A 20,964-nucleotide genomic window follows, 5' to 3' on the forward strand; every position below is an offset into this window, starting at 1 on the left:
TACTCCCCAGCACGACCTTCATGTGGTCTCAGAAGCACCAGGGTGCCCATGTTCTCTCATTCTGGCTTCCTCCCTATGGCCTCTGCCACCAGTGACCCTATTAAATGGCCACTCCACTTGGCCAGTGTCCACTGGTGGTCACCACAGCCACCACCCCCCTGTCTTCAGGATTGGGGATGCCACCCTCCTGGGCTGCACCCTCTGCAGCACTCAAAACGCTGCTTGGTCCCTTAGTCTCCCCAGCACAGTAGTGACCAGGCTCTATTAGCAAGATTCCCCTAGAAGCTCGGGACTATGAGATATTGAAGAACAAAGAGAATAACTTAAAATCATAACGACCAAAGTGGGTCTTACTCAGATTTCCAGGCTGAAATATCAACCTTCGCTTGACGAATCTAGAAGTATCTATGCCTGCCTTGCTCCAGGGCTACCTCCAGGTCAGAGTTCAGTGTTCACACACTCTGAAAGACAGAATTGATTCTGCCAGCCAGGGCCTGTCACCCACTGGGGCAAACTGACCTGAGTTATGATGGTCATGGACAGATCTTGGGTTACTTTTGGTAAGTAATGGTCACTGCTCAAAAATGTGAATCAGTTCACGTTACCTTCTCCCCAAAATGTCACACTCAGATGATAAAAGCATACCTCAGACCAAATTCCATTAGGCACAGAGGCATTTAGTAAACATGTGCTCCACAAAGAGCCCTGGTGGCCCAGTGGCTAAGAGCTTGGCTGCTAACCAAAAGGTGGGCAGTTCGAATCCACCTGGCGCTTCTTGGAAACCCACTGGGGCAGTTCTACCCTGTCCTATAGAGTCACTAGGAGTCAGAATCAACTTGACGGCAACGGGTTTGTTTTTTGTTTTTCCCAAAGAGGTACAACCTTCCTGTTCTGGAAGTCAAACGAAAAGCAACCCTCCATCTTTTCAGGTGCTCCAACACCTTCCATGAAAGGTGCACTCAAGGTCTACATAGTTAGCATTGAACCAAACACTTTGCCATGAAGTCAATTCAGACTCATGGTGACCCCCTGTGTTACAGAGCAGAACTGCCCATAGTGTTTTCTTGGCTGTAATCATGGAAGCAGATCGACAAACCTGTCTTCCTCAGTGCCACTGGGAGGGTTTGAACCACCAACCTTTAGGTTAGTACTCAAGTACAAGCTATTTGTGCTACCCAGGGCCCTACATATAGTCAGCATCAAGTCCCCAGAAATCAACCCAAAGATGAGGCACAGGTACACTGAGGGATAAAGCTTCAGAAGCCACCCCTAAAGAAACAGGCTCCAGCCCTCAGTAGACAGAACCTTACACTCTGCCTGTGCATGATGAGGGGAGGGTCTCTGAAGTGTTTGAGCCAATCCACATGTCATGAAGAGCATGACTTTCCCCAATGAGAGATCATTTCTAGCCCTCATTACACTGGTAGTCCAGTCCTTAATTTTTCCGAGGAACAAACATTTCCAACATTCAGTATGCTACTTAGAAAAGCATCTGGTGGTCAGAGTTCAATTAAAAACAGCTAATAGTTGGCACATGGCGTGTGGCCTTTGGTTAGAATGCCAGCCGTGTGCCCTGGCTATGGTGTCCTGATCAGAAAGCTGATCGCACCTGGGGAGTTTTGGGGAGAATGTAGGGTCTGTCTCTTTCATTTGTCAGGGGCTGGGGGAATGTGCATGACTCTCAGAAAAGTCTCAAGGCAAGAGGCTGGTGGGAGCTGCCCAGAGAGCGAAGCAGACCGAGGGAGGAGTGCGGGCATTCTGATGGTGCCTACATCTGCCCTGAGGACTGGTAAAGAGGAAAGGCTAAGGGGTCCTGGGAGGTCTCCACAATCCTGGCCTCCTTCTTCATCTCCCCACTGCTGACCAGCCCCTCCCTAACGGTAGGACAGAGCCAGCTTCCCCCTGCTTCCTTTGTCTTCCCCAAAGCTCAAAGATCCCAATGATTTCCCTGCTGTGTAGGCTGCAGGGGGCCCCCAGGAAAACTGTGTGGGCTTTATTTTCAAGTCCCACCACCTCCCACTTCAGCATCCTATTTCCTGCTCTCTGCCATCTCAGTGGTTAAAAACTCGGCTGCTAACCAAATGGTTGGCAATTCGAATCCATCAGTTACTCCTTGGAAACCCTATAGGGCAGTTCTACTCTGTCCTATAGGGTCACTATAAGTTGGAATCGACTTGATGGCAATGGGTGGGCCATCTCCACGCTCCCACCCTGATCACCTGTTTCAAAGAACCCATCCACCCAGCAACCCTGAATCTAAGCCTGCACACACACTCACACACTCTCCCATCAAGACTTACTCATTCTGAATCCTACTTCTTCCAGGTCCTACCATAAAATGGTTAATTTTTACTAAAATGCCAATGATTGAAGAGGTTGAGTGCAAATTTTCTCTGGAAGGCACCGCTAAGGGGGTATTTAGAGAACACAATGCTAAAAACAAAAAGTGAATTCAATATGGCAAATGTCAGGCATCAGGGCAGGCAGTGGAAGCAGACTGGAGTTAGGGTACCTTTCACCCAAAACCTGAAGAGAATCCGCTGGGAGTTTGGGGTGGTGACCCTGATGGCTCTCCAGGTGGCCCTGGCACAAGGATCTGGAACAGTGACCCTTGCCCACAGTGGGAGGGACTGCCGAGGGTCTCCTGGTCTTATCAGCACTGCTGTCACCCCGAAGCACCTGCCCCCCACCCCAGGCAGCACAGGGTGTCTCCCATGAAGGACAGTCCAGGCCTGGCCCCACCAGCTTTTTCACAGGAAGTCAAAGATTGGGGAGCCAAACACCTCGCCCACCCGTCTGCCTGTGACTTCAAGCCTGTTCCAAGAGATGCTGCTCCAAGGTTTCTGCTGTTGTGTCGTTGTTGGCTGCCATTGAGTCTACCGCTACTCATGGCGACCCCATGCACAAAGGAACAAAATGTTACCCCGGGCCTGTGCCATCCACGTGATCGGCTGCAGACCGGACCATTGTGATCCACTGGGGTTTTGCTGGCCGATTTTCAGAAGTAGCCCTCCATGCCTTTCTTCCTAGTCCGTCTTAGCCTGGAAGCTCTGCTGTAACCTGTTTAGCAACATAGCAACACAAAAGGCTCCACTGACACTCGGGTGGTGGGTAAGCATGAGGTACACTGGCTGGGAATTGAACCCAGGCCTCCCCCATGGAAGGGGAGAACTCTACCACTGAAGGCGTAGGCCTGATAAAATCCCCAGGGAAAGAATAACAACAACAACAACAAAAAACCCCATTGCCAATTCACAGTGACTCTGTAGGACAGAGTATACCCGCCCGATAAGGTTTCCAAGGAGCAGCTCGTGGGTTGGAGCCGCTGACCTTTATGGTTAGCAGCCGAATTCTTAACTATTGCTCCAGCAGGGCTCCAGGGAAAGAATAGGCAGCTATGAAAGGACATTTAGCCAAGGCAAAGGGTGGCTGGTGCCCACAAAAGCCTCATCAGAAATGACTAAGCAGCTTGGCTCAGAAACTCAGGCTTCTGGGTCAAATGGACCAGACCCTCCACTCACTGGCTATGAGACCTTGTCTAAGTGGGTCAGCCTCTCCTAGTCCAGTTTCTCCACAGAATGCTCCTGATAGTTGTTGGCTTCTTCTTCACACCTGGGCCCTCGGCAAAGACACTGGGGTAGAGGGGGGAGGTTAGGGGTTGCTGGTGGTCAGGTGAGGAGTGTGGGCAGGGTTCCCTCTCACCACTCCTGATGCCTTCTAATAAAAAAGGCATTTCAGACATGAAAAAAAAAAAAAAAAGAAAGAAAGATTTGGATACAGATATTGTATCCTGCAAATAGTAGTGGTAGATTGAGAAATAAGATCTAAGGGAGATACAAGGTCCAGCCTTTCACTTCAGTCAAGAATCTCTCTTGGAGACTCAAGCAATGCTTGAGGATCCAGCTGAAGGTTGGTTTCTGTTCCCTCCCCTCCCCTGGGTGCAGGTATGGGCACATCCTCATCCCCTCCAAGTGAAGATTCCTCTACCGCCATGTTTGTCCCGTGTGACCCTGCCCCATTCAGCAGAGCTGATAGACCTCGTGTGGTCACCTGACCCAAGGACAGCCAATCAGGAGGCTGAGCTCCGATGTGGTGAGCTGGGCCAATCAGAGTCTCTCAGGAACTTGAACTGGAGCACAGGAAGTGACAGGGGCAGGGGAACTGAACTGAGCTGAGCAGATGCAGGAAGAGAAACCAGCATAGGAATGTGGGATCAGAGACTTGAGAGTCGTGGTGAACAGACGTGGTGCCTGCGCAGGTGTGCTGAGGAGGTGGAAGTTGCAAGACACAGAAAAGATGTAGAGAGCTGACAAAAACTCATTTTGGTTAGTGGTGGTCCAGTGATGGAATTCTCACCAACCATGCTGGAGACCAGGACATGATTCCCGGCCAGTGCGCCACATGTGTAGCTACCACCCACCCATCTGTCATTGGAGGCTTGCATGTTGCTGCGTTGTGGAACAGGTTTCAGCAGAGCTTTCAGACTAAGACAGACTAGGAAGGAAGGCCTGGCTATCTAGTTCTGAAAATCAGCCAATGAAAACCCTATGGATCACAATGGTGCAATCAGAAACCAATCACGAGAACAGGGTAGGACCAGGCAGCATCTCATTCCACTGTGCGTGGTGTCGCCATCAGTATAGCTGACCAGATACAGCTTAAAAACAACAACCGTTCTTGGAATCAAGAGGAGCGGGGAGTAGCAAGAGGAAGGGCAGCCGGCAGTCCCTGTGGCTGAGTCACATTCAGTGCTGGGAACCATCAACACAGTTCCAGCACTGTGGTCCCAGGCTGTCAGGCCAAGGTTCTTGTCTTGTCCATCAGTCAGGTCTGTCTTCCCCCACGCGCCATATGCATACTCATGTCTCAAAAAGAACACAGCCTTCATAAGAGGAAACACACACAACAGTCAGGATGCAACTCAGTGTCACCAGGAAGGAGCCCCTGTACCCCCAACACGCTTCACTCTGGGCTGTATTTGCACAGATAAAATCTTTTGATACTTTTATTTAGCTCCGTTAAAATAAGCCAAAATGATCACAAATGGTGAAATCAATAAACAAAACACCACACCTACTGGCTAAACCAGATGCCCCGTAACTTCTTGCTGTCGAGACATTTCCTTGGACTTCTTGCTGTTGCTACCTGTTTCAGATCACCAGAAGCACAGTGAGGCCTATGGCTGCCAGGCACACTCCCACGGCGCCCACTACAGAGATGGCATCAGAGACCTGAAACAGAGGGTAGGGTGGTTAGACTCAACCTCAGGGATCTAACCACTGATACATACACCAAGAACATTCAGCTCAGGAAAGACCCCATCTGGCCTTTGTCTGCTAATCCTAATCCTGGGGTACCACCTCCCTTTCACCATAGCCCCTCTACCACCTTACAAGGGAAGAACTGAATCCTGCCCCATCCTGAGTCTGGTGCACAGCCCGAGGGTAAACATTCCTGGACACCAAGAAGGGACGGTTCTCTAGAGCCCTGCTCCTAAACAGAGGGGGCTTCCAGAAGACAGATATAGCCCCAAACCCCCATGGAGGGAGGGTCCCTGCCTTATCTGAGGGCTACCTTAGAAGGGAGTTCTACAGAGATGTGGTTGCCGTGGAAATGTGCCTTCATGTATGTATTTGAATTAAAAAATTAAGTCAGGCTTTTTTCTAAAAGAAATTCTTTGGCTGATTGGTTTGACAATGACACCTGGCTTTGTTATGTGAATTGTATAGCAGACAGTCGCCATTGGTTGAATGAGTTAAATCTGCGCCTCCAAGGCTGGGAGGGAAATATGTACACAAAGCATGCAAGCAACACACAACACGCCAGAAATTCCATCCTTTGCAATTTTTTGACATTTATATTTTTTAATATGTTCAACGTCACCTAAAATGTATGAGGGGATACTCATTTCTTCTAATTATTTGAGACCAGGAGTGGTCCTCTATTCTTGTAAAAAAGATTAAAAACTTTTATTGGAACACAAGTCCATCATTTACATATTGTCTATAGCTAGTTCGGAGCTACAACCACAACAGCGGATACAGTAGTGCACCAGCGACCATCTGCTGGGTAAAGCCGAGAATATTTACTGCCTGGCCCTTTCCCTTTAAGGGAGACGTTTCCCCAGTGGGACCTGGCTTTTGCTCCTCCTGGCTCCCACTGCTCCCACTGCTTCTACTCCTTGTCAACCTTTCCCTCATAACCTCCAGCTCATTTACCAGCTTCAGATGAACTGAAAGAATTAAACCAGACTCAGCTCAGGTCTTCTATGAAGCCTTCCTTGATCAGGGCCCTGGAGCAGAACACACCTGGTTCAAATCCCACCCCTGCACAGTACTAGAGACTCAATGCCTAAATGTCTAGTGAGTTGGATGAGTTACTTAAATGCTCTGAGTCTCAGTTTCCCCATCTGAAAAGTGGGGATAATAACACCTGCCTCCATGCTGTAGTGAGGGCCTGTCTCAGGGAGGGCTCCACAACAGAGTGATCTTCGTGGCTGTGACTCATTTCCTGGTCCATCGCCATCCTGACTGCACTGCTCTGTGTTGCCAACTTCGTGTCTTCCTCCCCACGCTCATTATTGCCGCGACTGTGACGTCCTCAAGGTCAAGGTTTGCATCTCTGCTGTCTGGCCTTGTCCACCCTGGCCCAGCCCACCACAGAGGCCCAGCCACTGTCAGCTGAAGGAAAGAGCTGGTTCCTGGGGATGGGGACAGAGGCTGAGGACATACCTGGTCACTGCAGGCGACTCCATAGCGCAGCTTGTTCACAAAGTGCTCGCAGTTCCTGCTGGTCAGCTGGTAGAGCACCTCCTGTCCCACCAGCTCCTCCGCCTGCCAGACGATATTTCTGGGAGGTAGGGGCGGGTACTTGTTATCATGCTTGTTATTGAGCCGGTACCTGTCCTGTCCAACCACCACAGACAGCAGTTCCTTCTTCACTACAGCTCTATCCACCACGGCTGACATGAGACTGGCTGAACCAGCTCCAGCGATTTCACCTGTATATTCACAAAGAGGATAGAGAGATTGGTCCCGGGCAGGGCTACAGGGACTCAAAGCTGGCCGGGGGTGGACAGCCTCATTGTCCGCCATCCTGCCTCGTCTCAAACTCAAGGAGAACAGGTGAGACCCATGGCCGCGTGATTGGAAAGGTCACTGGGATTTCCTGGGTTCAGCTTCCTCATTCCTCAAGTGAAGGATGTGAAATCTTCCAAGGGACCTCAGGAGTTCAGGTGTTCCTGAAAGCACCAGAGGGCAAGGTAGCCTGTGGCAGAGCAGAGAGGAGACCAGACAGGCTACATTGCAGTCCCAGCTTCCCCCTCACTAGTTTGTGGCCTCGAAAAGACACTTAACCTCCCTGAGCCAGAACCAAGGAGCCCCAGCAGGCTAGGATGGCATCTTGAAATAGTCAGAAAGGAACCAACTGGGAAAGACAGAGGCCCAGGTCCCTGACCGGGCTTACTCACTGTGTGCGTTCAAATAAGTCCCTTCTCTCCAGGCCTCAGTTTTATCATTTACAAATTGAGGGGTCTGGGCCAGGTGATACCTACGCTCTTCTAGCTCTACATTTTCCCATTCTCCTCTAAGTGGACATCAGCCTTACCCAGGCCTGCTGGGAAGCTGCAATGAGACACCTGGAACTGTCACGGAGGGCCCAATGGACACCAGGGTGTCAGATGAATCAGCTGACGGCAGCCGGATTCACAGAGAGCCTATTGGTGCAGTGTCAGTCTCTGAAGGTTGGCCAGTTTCTAAATTTACTCATTTTTTTTTGTTTTTGTTTTTGTTTTACTTTAGTTCACTGGTTTTCATTTTCTTTTCAAAAGGGCATTTTAAAGAATGCTAGCTTTGTCTTTGCCCTGCTCACTCCAGCTGCTGGAGCAGGGACAGGGGGCAGAGAGGAGAGGCCTCTGCAGAGGAAAAAGCAGAGAGAAGGGTCAGCACTCAGCCTTGCTGGACTGCAGATCCCAGAAAGAATGGGAGGCTGGAGGAAACCAGGTTACGGTAGACATAAAGTATCTCCCAACCTAGTCACGCATTCTCTGCTTCTAATCTCTCCTTCCCTGCCCCTCAGCCTTCACATCTTTTTCCCTATCCCCCTACCCACCTCTCTCCCCATCTGCATCCCTCAGTATCCCCAAGCCCTAGTCTCTCTCCCTTTGTTCTCACTCTCCCCCTCCCTGTCCCTCCAAAACCAAAAACCAAACCCACTGCTGTGGAGTCCATTCGGACTCAGAGCTTCCCTGCCCCTCAGGTGCCGCTTATCTGGGATGCATTGTTTTCTTTCTCCTAACTGAGGGCGCCCTCCCACATATTATTAGCGAGGCTGCAAAATGGTACTCTGGGCAACAATTTGCCAGTTTTCTGTTAATATTCACTTCCCGTATGATCCCACAATCCCACTCCTACGTATTTACCCAAAAGAAATGAAAACCTAGGTCCACGCTAAAAACAAACAAAACAAAACAAAACAAAACAAAACAAAACAAAAAAACCCAACAAAAACTCTTTGGGAACGTTTAGAGAGGCTCCCTTCATTACTGTGAAAACCACCCAAATTTCCTTCAGCTAGTGTAACAAAAAAAAAAAAAAAGTGTAACAAAAGGTGGTACAGCCATACCATGGAAAACTACTTAGCAGTCAAAAGGAATACAGCGCGGATACATACTACAACAAAAATGTGTTATGCTAAATGAAAGAAGCTAGACACAAAAGACTACCTACTATATTATTCTATGCATATGATGTTGTGAAAAAGACATAACTATAGAGGCAGAAGGAGCCCTGGTGGCACAGTGGTTAAGAGCTCAGGCTTCTAATTGAAAGGTTGGCAGTTCGAACCACCAGCTGCTCCCTGGAAACCCTATTGAGCAGTTCTACTCTGTCCTATAAGGTCGCTATGAGTCGGAATCAACTCCACCAAAACAAGGAGTGTGATTGTTTTGGTGGAGAGACAGAGAAAAGATCATAAATTTCTAGGAGCTGGGTGAGGATATTCACTATGTAGGGACACAGGGGAACTTGGGGGGATGAGGGAACTCTTCTATCTTGATTGTTACGGTGATTACCTGACTGCATTTATCAAAGCTCATAGAACTGTAGAGAGTTTTACTATTTGTAAATTATACCTCAATGAACTTAATTTTTAAAAGCTAAACTTGAACACACACACACGCTGTACAACTGCTTTGAATGGTTGTGTAGGGTTCTGTTGTATGCAGGTATCTACTTTGTTCAACCAGCTCCCTACTGCTGTGCACTTCTGTGGTTTTCAATGATTCTGCATTTTCTTTAATGCCATGAAGCTTCAGAAGGAAGGGGAGGTTGACTCAGCACCTAGCCAGGCCCTGCTCCAGTGCCTTCACACACACTCCTTCATTTCAGCCCTCCAGGACCTGGAAGGCAGATATCCTTATCCCTGCTCTACAGAGGGTGCAGCTGAACTAGCAAGGTGAAGTTACGTGTTCAAGGTCACACAGTTGGTAAATGCAGGGGCCAGGATCCCAAACTGGCTTTATGTAACTGGGAGGCCCACGCTACTTCCATTACACTAGGCACTGTTGTAAATGCCAGTTGTCACCTATTTGACGGAAATAATTGTTTCTTACTTTTTTCCTATACCTCCTGAATAAGAAATGCACAGGAGATTGGACACATGTATCAAGTACAGTGGAGAGGCTGGAACTGAGCCCCATTCCATCATGGAAAAAGGTCAACAGTCTGTTCATAGACTTATGACAAAGAGGACTAGCAGTTGATACTCTCAGCAGTGAAGAGCATGATTCATTCAACAAATATTCACTGAGTGCTAATGGACCACAACTACCACAGCCTCCACCAGGCTGGTTTCAGAACAACTAGATGGTACCCGGCTACCATCACCAACTGCTCTGACGGGATCATAATTGAGGGTCTCAGACAGAGTGGGAGAAAAATATAGAACAAAATTCAAACTCACAAAAAAAGACTAGACTTACTGGTCTGACAGAGACTAGAGAAACCCCAAGAGTGTAACCCCCAGACACCTTTTTAACTCAGTACTGAAGTCACTCGTGAAGTTCACCCTTCAGCCAAAGATTAGACAGACCTATAAAATAAACAATAACACATGTAGTTCAACCATGTATACGAGACTAAATGGGCACACCAACCCAAAAGCAAAGAAGAAAATGCAGGAAGGGACAGGAAACTGGACAAATGGAAACGGGGAACCCAAGGTTGAGAAGGGGAGAGTGTTGACACATCATGGGGTTGGCAACCAATGTCACAAAATAATTTATGTATCAACTGTTTAATAAGAAACTAATTTGCTCTGTAAGCTTTCACCTAAAGCACAATAAAAAAAAAATTAATTTAAAAAATGTTCCCTGAGTGCCTTCTGTGTGCCAGGCACTGAAGTGAGGACAATCACATAATTCATCAGGCATCTGCCCACACTTCCAAACTCCATGCTTATGTGTAAATATGGCCCATCCTTACTTGGAGGAGCCAGGTGGATCACATAACCATCTCCCACGTAGATGGCCCAGTGCTGGTAGCCAATGCGAAAAATCTCAATCAGGTCTCCAAGATTTGGTCTGTCCTGCAACAGAAAAACAGAGACAGGCATCGTTGAGCCCTCCCAGGAAACATCCAAGCACTCCCTCAGCCCTGGTCACCAAGGCAGGAAACAGGGAGGGGAGGTCTCTTCACACAGGTGGAAGCTCCTTCCCTTTACTGAAGCTGCTGGGGCTGGAAAGGTGTTCTTCAGGGAAGAAGGAGGAGATGGGGAGGAAGTCTATGAAGTCGGTGTGCACAACTTGGTGTGAGTGAGTTGTAGGCACGGAACATGTTTGTGATTCCTGAGCACATCTGCAATGCCTCATAGGGGTAGGGGTCACAGGCCGCACATCCGGGCCTGAGTGAGGCTTGAGTTATAGAGCTCTGACTGGCAAAGCCCAATGCGCCAGACATAGTGCTAAGCCCGTGACCCACATTACCCATCACTCCTTTGGGTGAGAGCATCATCACCCCATTAGACAAATGAGGAGACTGAGTCTCAGGAGTGTGAGGCCACTTGCCAATGATCCTTACCTAGTGAGTAGAAGAGCGAGTTTGAAACCTAGGTCTGAACGTTTCTAACATTTGTGCAGCTCCAGGCAAGGGATTACAGGGTGGGGTTTGGAGTTGGTGGTGGGGCAGTGCCCTCCTGGGATTCCTGTGGACAGAAGGCACGTTGTCCTGGCCCAGGTCAAATGTGAGACACACCCTAGGCATAGGAATTTTGTGTCAGGAATGCTCCGAGGCCAGCCACCACCCAACCTCCACCTGACGGATAAGCTGGGTCACATGGGGTGGGACCTCCTGGCTAAGCATTTGAGCTCCTGCTGGGAGTGGTGAGGTTACCAGTCAGCTGGAAGCCTGGCAGGGACATGGGTTAAAAGTGAAATCTTTGATGACCGGGTCAGGAGTCCACTTGACCAAAGATAGGATGATTTGAGCTCAAAAAGAATAATAACCGTACATAGATGGGAATACATCAAATATGTTAACATCCATGAATTCTTAATGATATTTTTAAAACTTCTGGAGGATGCCAAGGAATCACCACATTATTCTAAAAACTGGTAAATATAATGACCCACAACTACTACAGCCTCCTCCAGGCTGAGTCTTGCACAAGTAGATGGTGCCTGGCTACCACCACCAACTGCTCAGACAGGGATCACAATAGAAGGTCCCGGACATAGCTGGAAAAAAAGGTAGAACAAAATTCTAACTCACACACACAGAAAAAGAGTATGCCCCCCAGACACACTTTCAGCTCAGTACTGAAGTCACTCGTGAGGTTCACCCTGCAGCCAAAGATTAGACAGGCCCATAAAACAAAAGGAGACTAAATGGGCGCACCAGCCCAGGGGCAAGGCCAGAAGGCAGGAAGGAACAGGAAAGCTGGTAATAGGGAACCCAAGGTCGAGAAGGGGAGGGTGTTGACATGACATTGGGTTGGCAACCAATGTCACAAAACAATAAGTGCATTAATTGCTTAATGAGAAACTAATTTATTCTGTAAACCTTCATCTAAAGCACAACTAAAAAAAAATAAAATTATTAAAATAAAGAAAAACAATAATGACAAAAAAAAAAAAAACCCTGGTAAATAAGGGAAAAAATTGAAGCATTTCCTAAGTGAACTACACTGGAGAACTAAATTAAAAATGACAACAAAATTCAAACCTACAAAACAATACATATGGAGTACTATTATTTATGGACACAAATGTGTAGAGAAATACTTGGAAGGACACACACCAAATTGTGTAGAGGGAGAAGTATCTACAAAAGGGAGGATGTCGAAAGGGACTTGTAGCCTTAATGCTAATAGTTTTTGTTTGGGCTTATTTATTTATTTAAACAAGGAGAAGGTATTATGTATTTCCTCTGGAATAAAAAAAAAACTAATCAAAAAAGTAAAGACTTTGAAGTCAGACCCACCTAGGTTCAAAACCCCTGTCTGCCTCTTGGACAAGTTACTTCATCAGAGTATGGGTGCCCTTATCATAGAATTGGGAGTAATTATTCCTACCTGACAGGGCTGCTGCCAAGATTAAATACAGCCCCTAGCAGATGTTGGAGGAATTCAGCGAGTGCTCAGGAAATGTGAAATGTGGCTTTTATTAAGTCTGAAGGAAAAAGCAAGGGACGGAACAGGGGCAAAGGGATGAAGGGAAAAGCTGAGGTGCTGACAGTGTTTGGAGGTGAGGACCTTCCTGAAAAGAGAACACCTTCCTGAAAAGCCCCCACCATGTCTCCACAGAAGTCTGAGCCATTTTCCTGGACCCTCCGCCCCTGCTCCTGCCAGGGACCAACTGAAGAGACTGTGACCTAGGAGGTGGGCCCTGGGCAGTGGGCCCCTCAGCACTGAATGACTGGATGACGGCTTGGAAAACCTCAAACCCAAACCCAGGGCATGTTGCTCCTCAGCCTCAGTGGGCCAAACCCCACGCAGCCACTGAGACAGGGAAGCCTCTGGGCTTGTGGCCCAGCACTGTGGCTCCTTCCTCTCACTGTGTCTGAGAGAACCGGACCCTCAGGCCCCCTCAGCATGTACCTTGTGTCCCCTCTGTGCCAGAGCTGCAGACCAATGAGGAAAACAGGCATAATCACCACTAACAGGATTATTGTTGCTGTTTGAAATAAAAGCTTTAGAAATCTTTCTGGGGCACTTACCGAAGACACCCTTCCTGCAAGACGGTGTCTTGTGCGTTTGGTTCAGCTTTCTAAGAGTTTCATTTTCTCACTGGCCCTACCCAGGAATGTAAATATTTAAGAAACTGAATCAATGTTCACCGAGTATCGTCCTGTCTGGAAATAAGACCAGGGCAGATGCCCAGTCGACAAGTGTCTTAGGCTGTGTTCTCTAGAGAAGCAAAGCTGGTAAAGTGTATAAATATATACAGAGAAAGATTTATATCAAAGAAATGGCTAACAAGGTTGTAGAGACTGGAACGCCCCAAGTCTGTGGGTCAGGCTGGAGGTGTCTCTTGATAAACATAGCCACAGGGGCTGGAAAACCCAAGATCGGTAGGTCAGAGAGCAGGCCGTTGCTCACAGCTTACGAAGATCGAGGAATCCCAAGATCGGCAGGCAAGATTGCAGGTAAGCTGCTAGTTCGAGTGCCAAGACCCAGAGGTCAGATGAACAGGAGCCAGCTGCAGGATCCAGAGCAAGCAAAAGCCCACGAGCCTTGCCAGAATGTCTACTTACATTCGATGTGGGCCACATACCCAAGGAAAATCCCCTTCAACTGATTTGCCACTCACAGCAGAACAAATCACGGGGGTGATCAAGTTATACCGATCTCAACATGGGAGTGATGACAACATCATAAGTTTGCCAAACCACTGGGAATCATGGCTTAGCCAAGTTGACACACAATCTGAACCATCACAACAAGTAAGTATGGAAATCAGTGTTCCCAAATTCTGTCTTACCAACTGCTACAGCAGAAATACCACAAGTAGGTTACTTTGGCAAATAGAAACTTATTCTCACACAATTTAAGAGGCCAGAAGTCTAAAATCAGTTGCCTGCACTAGGGAAAGTCTTTCTCTGTCGGTTCTGGGGAAAGGTCTTTGTCATCAATATTTCCCTGGGATAGGAGCTTCTCAGCACAGGAACCCTGGATCCAAAGGACACGCTCCAGTCCTGGCTGTTCTCGCTTGATGGTAATGAGGCCCCTTAGCAGAATTGCCTTTGATGCCCATAATTCCACCAACAGTCTCTTCAAGGCAACCTGGGCTTTTGTTGTTCTAGTTGTTGTCAGGTGCCATTGAGTCAGTTCTGACTCATAGCTACCCTACGTACAACAGAATGAAACACTGCCCGGTCCTGCGCCATCCTCACGATCATTGCTATGCTTGAGCCCATTGTTGCAGCTACTGTGTCAATCCATCTCGTTGAGTTATCTTCCTCTTTTTTGCTGACCCTTTACTTTACCAAGCTTGATATTCTTCTCCAGGAACTGATCTCTCTTGATAACATGTCCAAAGTATGTGAGATGAAGTCTCACCATCCTTACTTCTAAGAAGCATTCTGGTTGTACTTCTTCCAAGACTGATTTGTTCTTTTGGCAGTCCATGGTATATTCAATATTCTTCTCCAACACCATAATTCAAAGGAGTCAATTCTTCGATTTTCCTTATTCATCATCCGTTTTCTGCATGCACGTGAGGTGATTGAAAACACCATGGCTCGGGTCAGGTGCACCTTAGTCTTCAAGCTGACATCTTTGCTTTTCAACACTTTAAAGGGGTCTTTTGCAGCAGATTTGCCCAATGCAATTGTGTCTTTTGATGTCTTGACTGCTACTTCCATGGGTGTTGATTGTGGATCCAAGTAAAATGAAATCCTTTACAACCTCAACCTTTTCTTTGTTTATCATGATGTTGCTTATTGGTCCAGTTGTGAGGATTTTTGTTTTCTTTATGTTGAGGTGTAATCCATTCTGAGTACTGTCTTTGATCTTCATCAGTAAGTGCTTCAAGTCCTCTTCACTTTTCAGCAAGCAAGGTTGTGTCATCTGCATAATGCAGGTTGTTAATGAGTCTTCCTCCAGTCCTGATGCCCCTTTCTTCTTCATGTACTCCTGGTTCTTGGATTACTTGCTTAGCACACACATTGAAGAAGTATGGTGAAAGGATATAACCCTGATGCACACCCTTCCTGACTTTAAACTACCCAGTATCCCCTTGTTCTGTTCAAACAACTGCCTCTTTATGTAGGTACAGGTTCCTCGTGAGCACAATTAAGTGTTCCGAAATTCCCATTCTTGGCAACGTTATCCATAATTTGTTATGATTCACACAGTTGAATGGGTTTGCATAGTCAATAAAACACAGGTAAACATCTTTCTGGTATTCTTTGCTTTCAGGCAAGATCTATGTGACATCAGCAACGATATTCCTCGTTCTATGTCCTCTTCTGAATTACGCTTGAATTTCTGGCAGTTTCCTGTTCATATACTGCTGCAGACGCTTCTGAATGATCTTCAGCAAAATTTTCCTTGCCTTGGATATTAATCAGTTTAAGACTGGAGAAGTTGGTAAAAATCTCTATTTTCTTTGTCTTTGACCTTAGCAGTTGGAGAATAAATTTGAGTAATGTTCATATTAACTGGCCTTCCTTGTAGGTGTATGGATATTATCCTATTACTGACAGTATTGTACTTCAGGATAGATCTTAAATGTTCTTTTTGACGATGAATGCAATGCCATTCTTCAAGTTGTCATCCCTGGCATAGTAGGCCATATATGATTGTCTAATTCAAGATGGCCAATACCAGTCCATTTCAGCTCACTAATGCCTAGGATATTGATGTGTATGAGTTCTGTTTCATTTTTGATGATTTCCAATTTTCCTAGATTCATACTTCCTACATTCCATGTTCTAATTATTAGTGGATGTTTGCAGCTGTTTCTTCTCATTTTGAGTCATTTCACATCAACCAGTGAAGGCCCCGAAAGCTTGATTCCATCCAGGTCATTAAGATCGACTCTGCTCTGAGTAGGCGGCTCTTCCCTAGTCATCTTTTGAGTGCCTTCCAATCTGAGGGTATCATCTTCAGGCACTGTATTAGGCAGTGTTTCGCTGCTATTCATAAGGTTTTCACCGGTTAATTCTTTTCAGAAGTAGACTGCCGGGGCCTTCTTTCTAGTCTATCTGAGTCTGGAAGCTCAGCTGAAACCTGTCCGCCATGAGTGATTCTGCTGGTATTTGAACACCGGTGGCATAGCTTCCAGCATCACAGCAACATGCAAGCCCCCGCAGTACGACAAACTGACAGAGGCATGGAGGCTAAAACTCTTTCAGCCTCTATCCGTTCACAGTTTCAAAACTGCTTCCACATTTGAGGTATATGTTAGAGTAACACCCCACTCCCAGTGCCAGATTCTGTCTTAATTATCTAGTGCTGCTATAACAGAAATACCACAAGTGGATGACTTTAACAAACAGAAATTTGTTCTCTCACAGTTTAGGAGGCTAGAAGTCTGAATTCAGGGCGCCACCTCCAGGGTAAGCCTTTTTCTCTCTGTTAGCTATGGAAGAAGGTCCTTGTTATCAATCTTTCCCAGAGCTCGACATGTAGATATTAGTGGAAACCCAAAATCCATTATCACCTGTGTCTGGAGGGGGGCTGCTTTTTTGAGGCACCAGAGTACTATCCCTCCCAAGATTCCAAATAAGTATCTCCTTGTTGGCTTCCACTCACAGGCTGCAATATCCTGGGCAAACAGTACAGGAAGGCAGGTAGGGTTGGGGAGGGGCCTTCACATCCTCACTGTGGGGCATGTGGGCTTGTCGCAAGGACCAGTAACTTGCCTTCTTCAGGCTCTTAGAACAAAAGAGCTTTATCGTGAAAATTCAGTTAGACTGAAACTGAAGCTGGAAAACTCTCCAGGATTCTCAGCATCTCTGCAGAACCAGCTAGCCTCATGGCCTGTGTGGTCTTGCTCCCATGGAAACTCAGCCTCTCTCAGCATTTCCACTCCATTCGGATCTGGTTTTAGTGGGGTGACTCTGGGAATATTCTCAACCCTTAATTCTAGAAAGAGATAGTGGGGTTGGCTTAGCTAATTACCTCTTGCCGCCATTGGCCAGAGTCCTTTGGTTTGAGCCCCACTGAGGATTCTGGGCACCTTTTGAGTGTCTGACCTTGAGTCAGGTGGTCTTGGTTCATCCAATCAATGCCATCCCCTTGCAAAGCTACCACAGCCCTGATTCGGAGAGCAGGAAGGCCTGGCTGGGTGCTTTCAGCTGAAGGGACCTTCGGCGGGGCCAGCATAGTGACTAATCGGACTGTGCAGGGAGGCGATGGGAAGAGACATCACCGTCCCCATTCTGGGGCTTGCAGCTTTTCACCTAATCCAGTCTGTTCAGAGGGCCAGAAAATCAGGCTGAAGAACCACATAAAAGGAGAGTCAAAGCAAGGGCAGGTGGGCTGGGAATTCTGTTTGTCCACCTGTCCATGCAGCTTGTAGGTGGGAAAAGCGACCAAAGCTCTCTCTACTGGACAGAGAGTGGGGCAGGGGCAGGCCACACACCCAGCCTGGGACTACAGTCTGTACTACATACGTTTTTAATCTTTTAATATATTTTTTCTTATTTTAGAAAAGGTGATAAAAATAAGACTTCATGTAATTATGAGCCCAAGAGACAGAAAGGGCCACATAAACCAGAGACTACAGCAGCTTGAGACCGGAAGAACTAGATGGTGAGAGGCTACAACCGATGACTGCCCTGACAGTGGACACAAAAGAGAACCCCTGAAGGAGCAGGAGAGCAGTGGGATGCAGACCTCAAGTTCTCTTAAAAAGACCAGACTTGACGGTCTAACTGAGACTAGAAGGACCACAGAGTTCATGGTCCCCAGACCTTCTGTTAGCCCAAGACAGGGACCATTCCCAAAGCCAACTCTTCGGACAGGGATAGGACTGGATTATAAGATAGAAGATGATACTGGTGAGGAGTGAGCTTCTTGGATCAAGTAGACACATGAGACTATGTGGGCAGCTCCTGTCTGGAGGGGAGATGAGAAGGGAGAGGGAGACAGAAGCTGGCTGAATGGACACGGGAATACACGGTGGAGAGGAGTGTGCTGTCTCATTAGGGGAAGAGCAACTAGGAGTATACAGCAAGGTGTATAAAAAGTTTTGTATGAGAGACTGACTTGATTTGTAAACTTTCACTTAAAGCACAATAAAAATTAAAAAAAATAAAAAATAAGGCTTCATGTTCCCCATTCCTTCCCCAGCCATCCAGTTCCCCTCTCTGGAGGCAACATTACCAGTTTCTTGGTATCCTTCCAGGAATATCTTAGTTTACAGATACAACCTAACCTTTTAGATTGAATCCTGCCTCATTAACATAATTGCCTCTAATCCTGCCTCATTCATATCATAGAGGTAAGATTTATAACACATAGGGAAATCATATCAGATGACAAAATGGTGGACAGTCACACAATACTGGGAATCATGGTCTAAGCGAAGTTGACGCAAACTTTTTGGGGACACAATTCAATCCATAACAAGCACCTTCCCCTCCTGGGGCCCCCACGTCCTCCAGGACCCTTACTTCTACCTGCATGGATGCTTGTGCTGCACCTGCCTGCAGCTGTCTGTGCTCCCTTCATGGCTCTGGGCTCCATCTGGGCAGCGATCCTGTGTGCTGGTCCCTCCCTTCCTCATCTCCAGGATCTAGGGAAGGCCTGGCATATCATGGGGCAAAGGAAATATGCATAGAAGAGGGAGGGAGTGTCGGCATGCTGGGACTCCTGCCAACTCCTGCTCTAGCCCAACCCAAGGCAGCAGTCAGTTTGAGCTCAGCGGACCAGAGAATATCTCCACTTGGAAGCATGAGGGGGCATTTCACTCTGTCTCCAAACTTCTAAGGCCATGGCTAAGGCACTGTCAACAGCAGTCAGTGGGAAGTCAGAATCTTGCTAGTCACCCTGCCTTGACAAGGTAACAGATAAGGCAGGCACTGGGGAGGGCCCATGTTCTTCCAGAGCCATTCTAGATGCCCTTCCTTCGTAATTATTCCATTTACCATAATTGTATGAGGCCTGCTTGCTCCTTTTCAGTCTAACAAGTTAAGCTGGGCCTGCCACTTCCAGAACATTTTCCGATTCAGGAAATCGGGGCTAGTGGGAGAGACGATTTCACAGATCAGAGGCAGAAATGAAAATGAACTTTATAAGGGAGGAAAAGCCATGGAAGAAAGATGAGAGAGAGGAGATGTTTGGACAGAAAGGGGACTGAACCCCAGCTGGCTCCAGGGGCAGACAATTTTGTTACCACAATTTTGCGAGTTAGAGCCTCCTTCCACCAAACAGCCAATTCTTGAGACGGGGTGAGCTTTATTATATATACCACTATTTTTTTTTTTTTTTTATGGAAACAGAGGGGAATGATCTCCTAAAGCTGTCTGTCTCCAGGAACTGCAGGCCAGCTCAGGTTTTAAAGAGAATTGGGCCATAGGTTTTAGGAGCTTGTGAAATGTGAATTCTCTTTCTATTTGGTTTCAGTGGTTGTATTTCAAACATGTTGATCTTTTCTTGCCATTATCCCATCAGCCCAGGGGGTGGCTGGTGCCACCCTTCATCCTGTTTGACAGGCTTAGATTGATATCCCTTGTTTTCCATGGTCCTAGGGAAAGCATTAGTTAACATTTAACTTTTAGGGGAGTTAACAGCAAAATCATACTTGGAGACAGAGACAGGCTAGGGAAAAGAAAAATGGCACAGGCTCTGATCAAGATATGGCTGAGCAGACTATTTCATTCCCAGAGACTCTGGGTCCCCCTCAGGCTCAACTCAAGTGTCTTTTCAGCTGTATCTGAGTTATCAGGGCCCTGGCCCAGGCAGACGCAGCCCCTTTCACAGGATTCCTATGTTCCCCGCTCTGTGTCAGACCCAGAGAGGAGGCCGGCACTGCCCAGAGGGGCAGGGATACAGACTTTTAAAGACAAATCACTTCAAAACATGAGCACTGGAGTTAGCTGTGCCCAAGGCTGGCAACCAGCCTGAGACCTTTCTAGTAAATGAGCCTCCAGTTTAGAATCACTGATAAAAAGCTTCGATGGACTTACCATAGCTACCTCAGCCTTCCTGGAAGGAGGGATGTGCAGGCAGTGCTCTGCTGCTCTTGGACCAGCTTTTCTTTCAACACTGAGAATTTCACTTTCGAGTCTGTAAAAATGTCATGGGGGCGGTATCTGACTTTTTCAAATAACTTCGCAAGAGGGGAGGAGAATCAAGATCAATAGCCCAAGGCTGATTCCCACGAGGTAGAGGTCAGACATACCCCCACTCTCTAACTTTCTTACCAATTCTGACACCAGCCATCCCTCTCCCAGCACTCTGTACTCCTCTGCTGGGTTTGAAAATTTATTGTGTCCTCGTGAAGTCACTGGTCCTACACTCTAATGTGATATTTAAACAAATAAAATTTATTGAAGGAATGAACAGTGGGACAGCATGTGTTCAGCTTGGTTGTAAGATATGCTCTGCCTTACAGGCAAAACAAAGAGATATTTGGCAAGTAGAGTGAGTACAGATGACAACTTCACATCAAAGCAATGGCAGGAAAGGAGGTGAGATTTACAAAGGTGGCAATTAACTGCGAAACTTTACATCAGTTTCTAGTCTAACACAAATCTCTCAGACTTGATAAAATTTAACTAAGGCAATATTTCTAAAATGAAAATTATAAACAATTTTGACATGAAAGTTTAGTGATATGGAAGTTAGTGATATATTTACAGTTGGGCCAACTTAACTGGAGTCTTTGGATACAGGACCGACCATTAGTTACAAAAAAAAAGCAAAAAACAAAAAACCAATCCCATTGCCGTTGAGTTGACCCTGACTCACAGTGACCCTATAGGACAGGGTAGAACTGCCCCATAGAGTTTGTCAGGT

General features: G+C 47.0%; 1 protein-coding gene across 1 annotated transcript; it reads right to left on the reverse strand.

The window, feature by feature from the left end:
• Window positions 1-3,798: 3,798 nt before the first annotated feature.
• Window positions 3,799-20,252, reverse strand: LOC100667251 (phospholipase A and acyltransferase 3-like). Its single transcript, XM_010599180.3, has 4 exons — window positions 20,133-20,252; window positions 10,482-10,584; window positions 6,732-7,000; window positions 3,799-5,231 (listed from the first exon to the last, which is right to left on the reverse strand). The coding sequence occupies exons 1-4, from the start codon at window positions 20,133-20,135 to the stop codon at window positions 5,151-5,153; spliced, it is 456 nt and encodes a 151-aa protein (XP_010597482.2). The 5' UTR covers window positions 20,136-20,252; the 3' UTR covers window positions 3,799-5,150.
• Between the last annotated feature and the right edge of the window lie 712 nt (window positions 20,253-20,964).

The sequence above is a fragment of the Loxodonta africana genome, chromosome 7 (genome assembly GCF_030014295.1).
Source record: "Loxodonta africana isolate mLoxAfr1 chromosome 7, mLoxAfr1.hap2, whole genome shotgun sequence".
Lineage (NCBI taxonomy): Eukaryota > Metazoa > Chordata > Mammalia > Proboscidea > Elephantidae > Loxodonta > Loxodonta africana.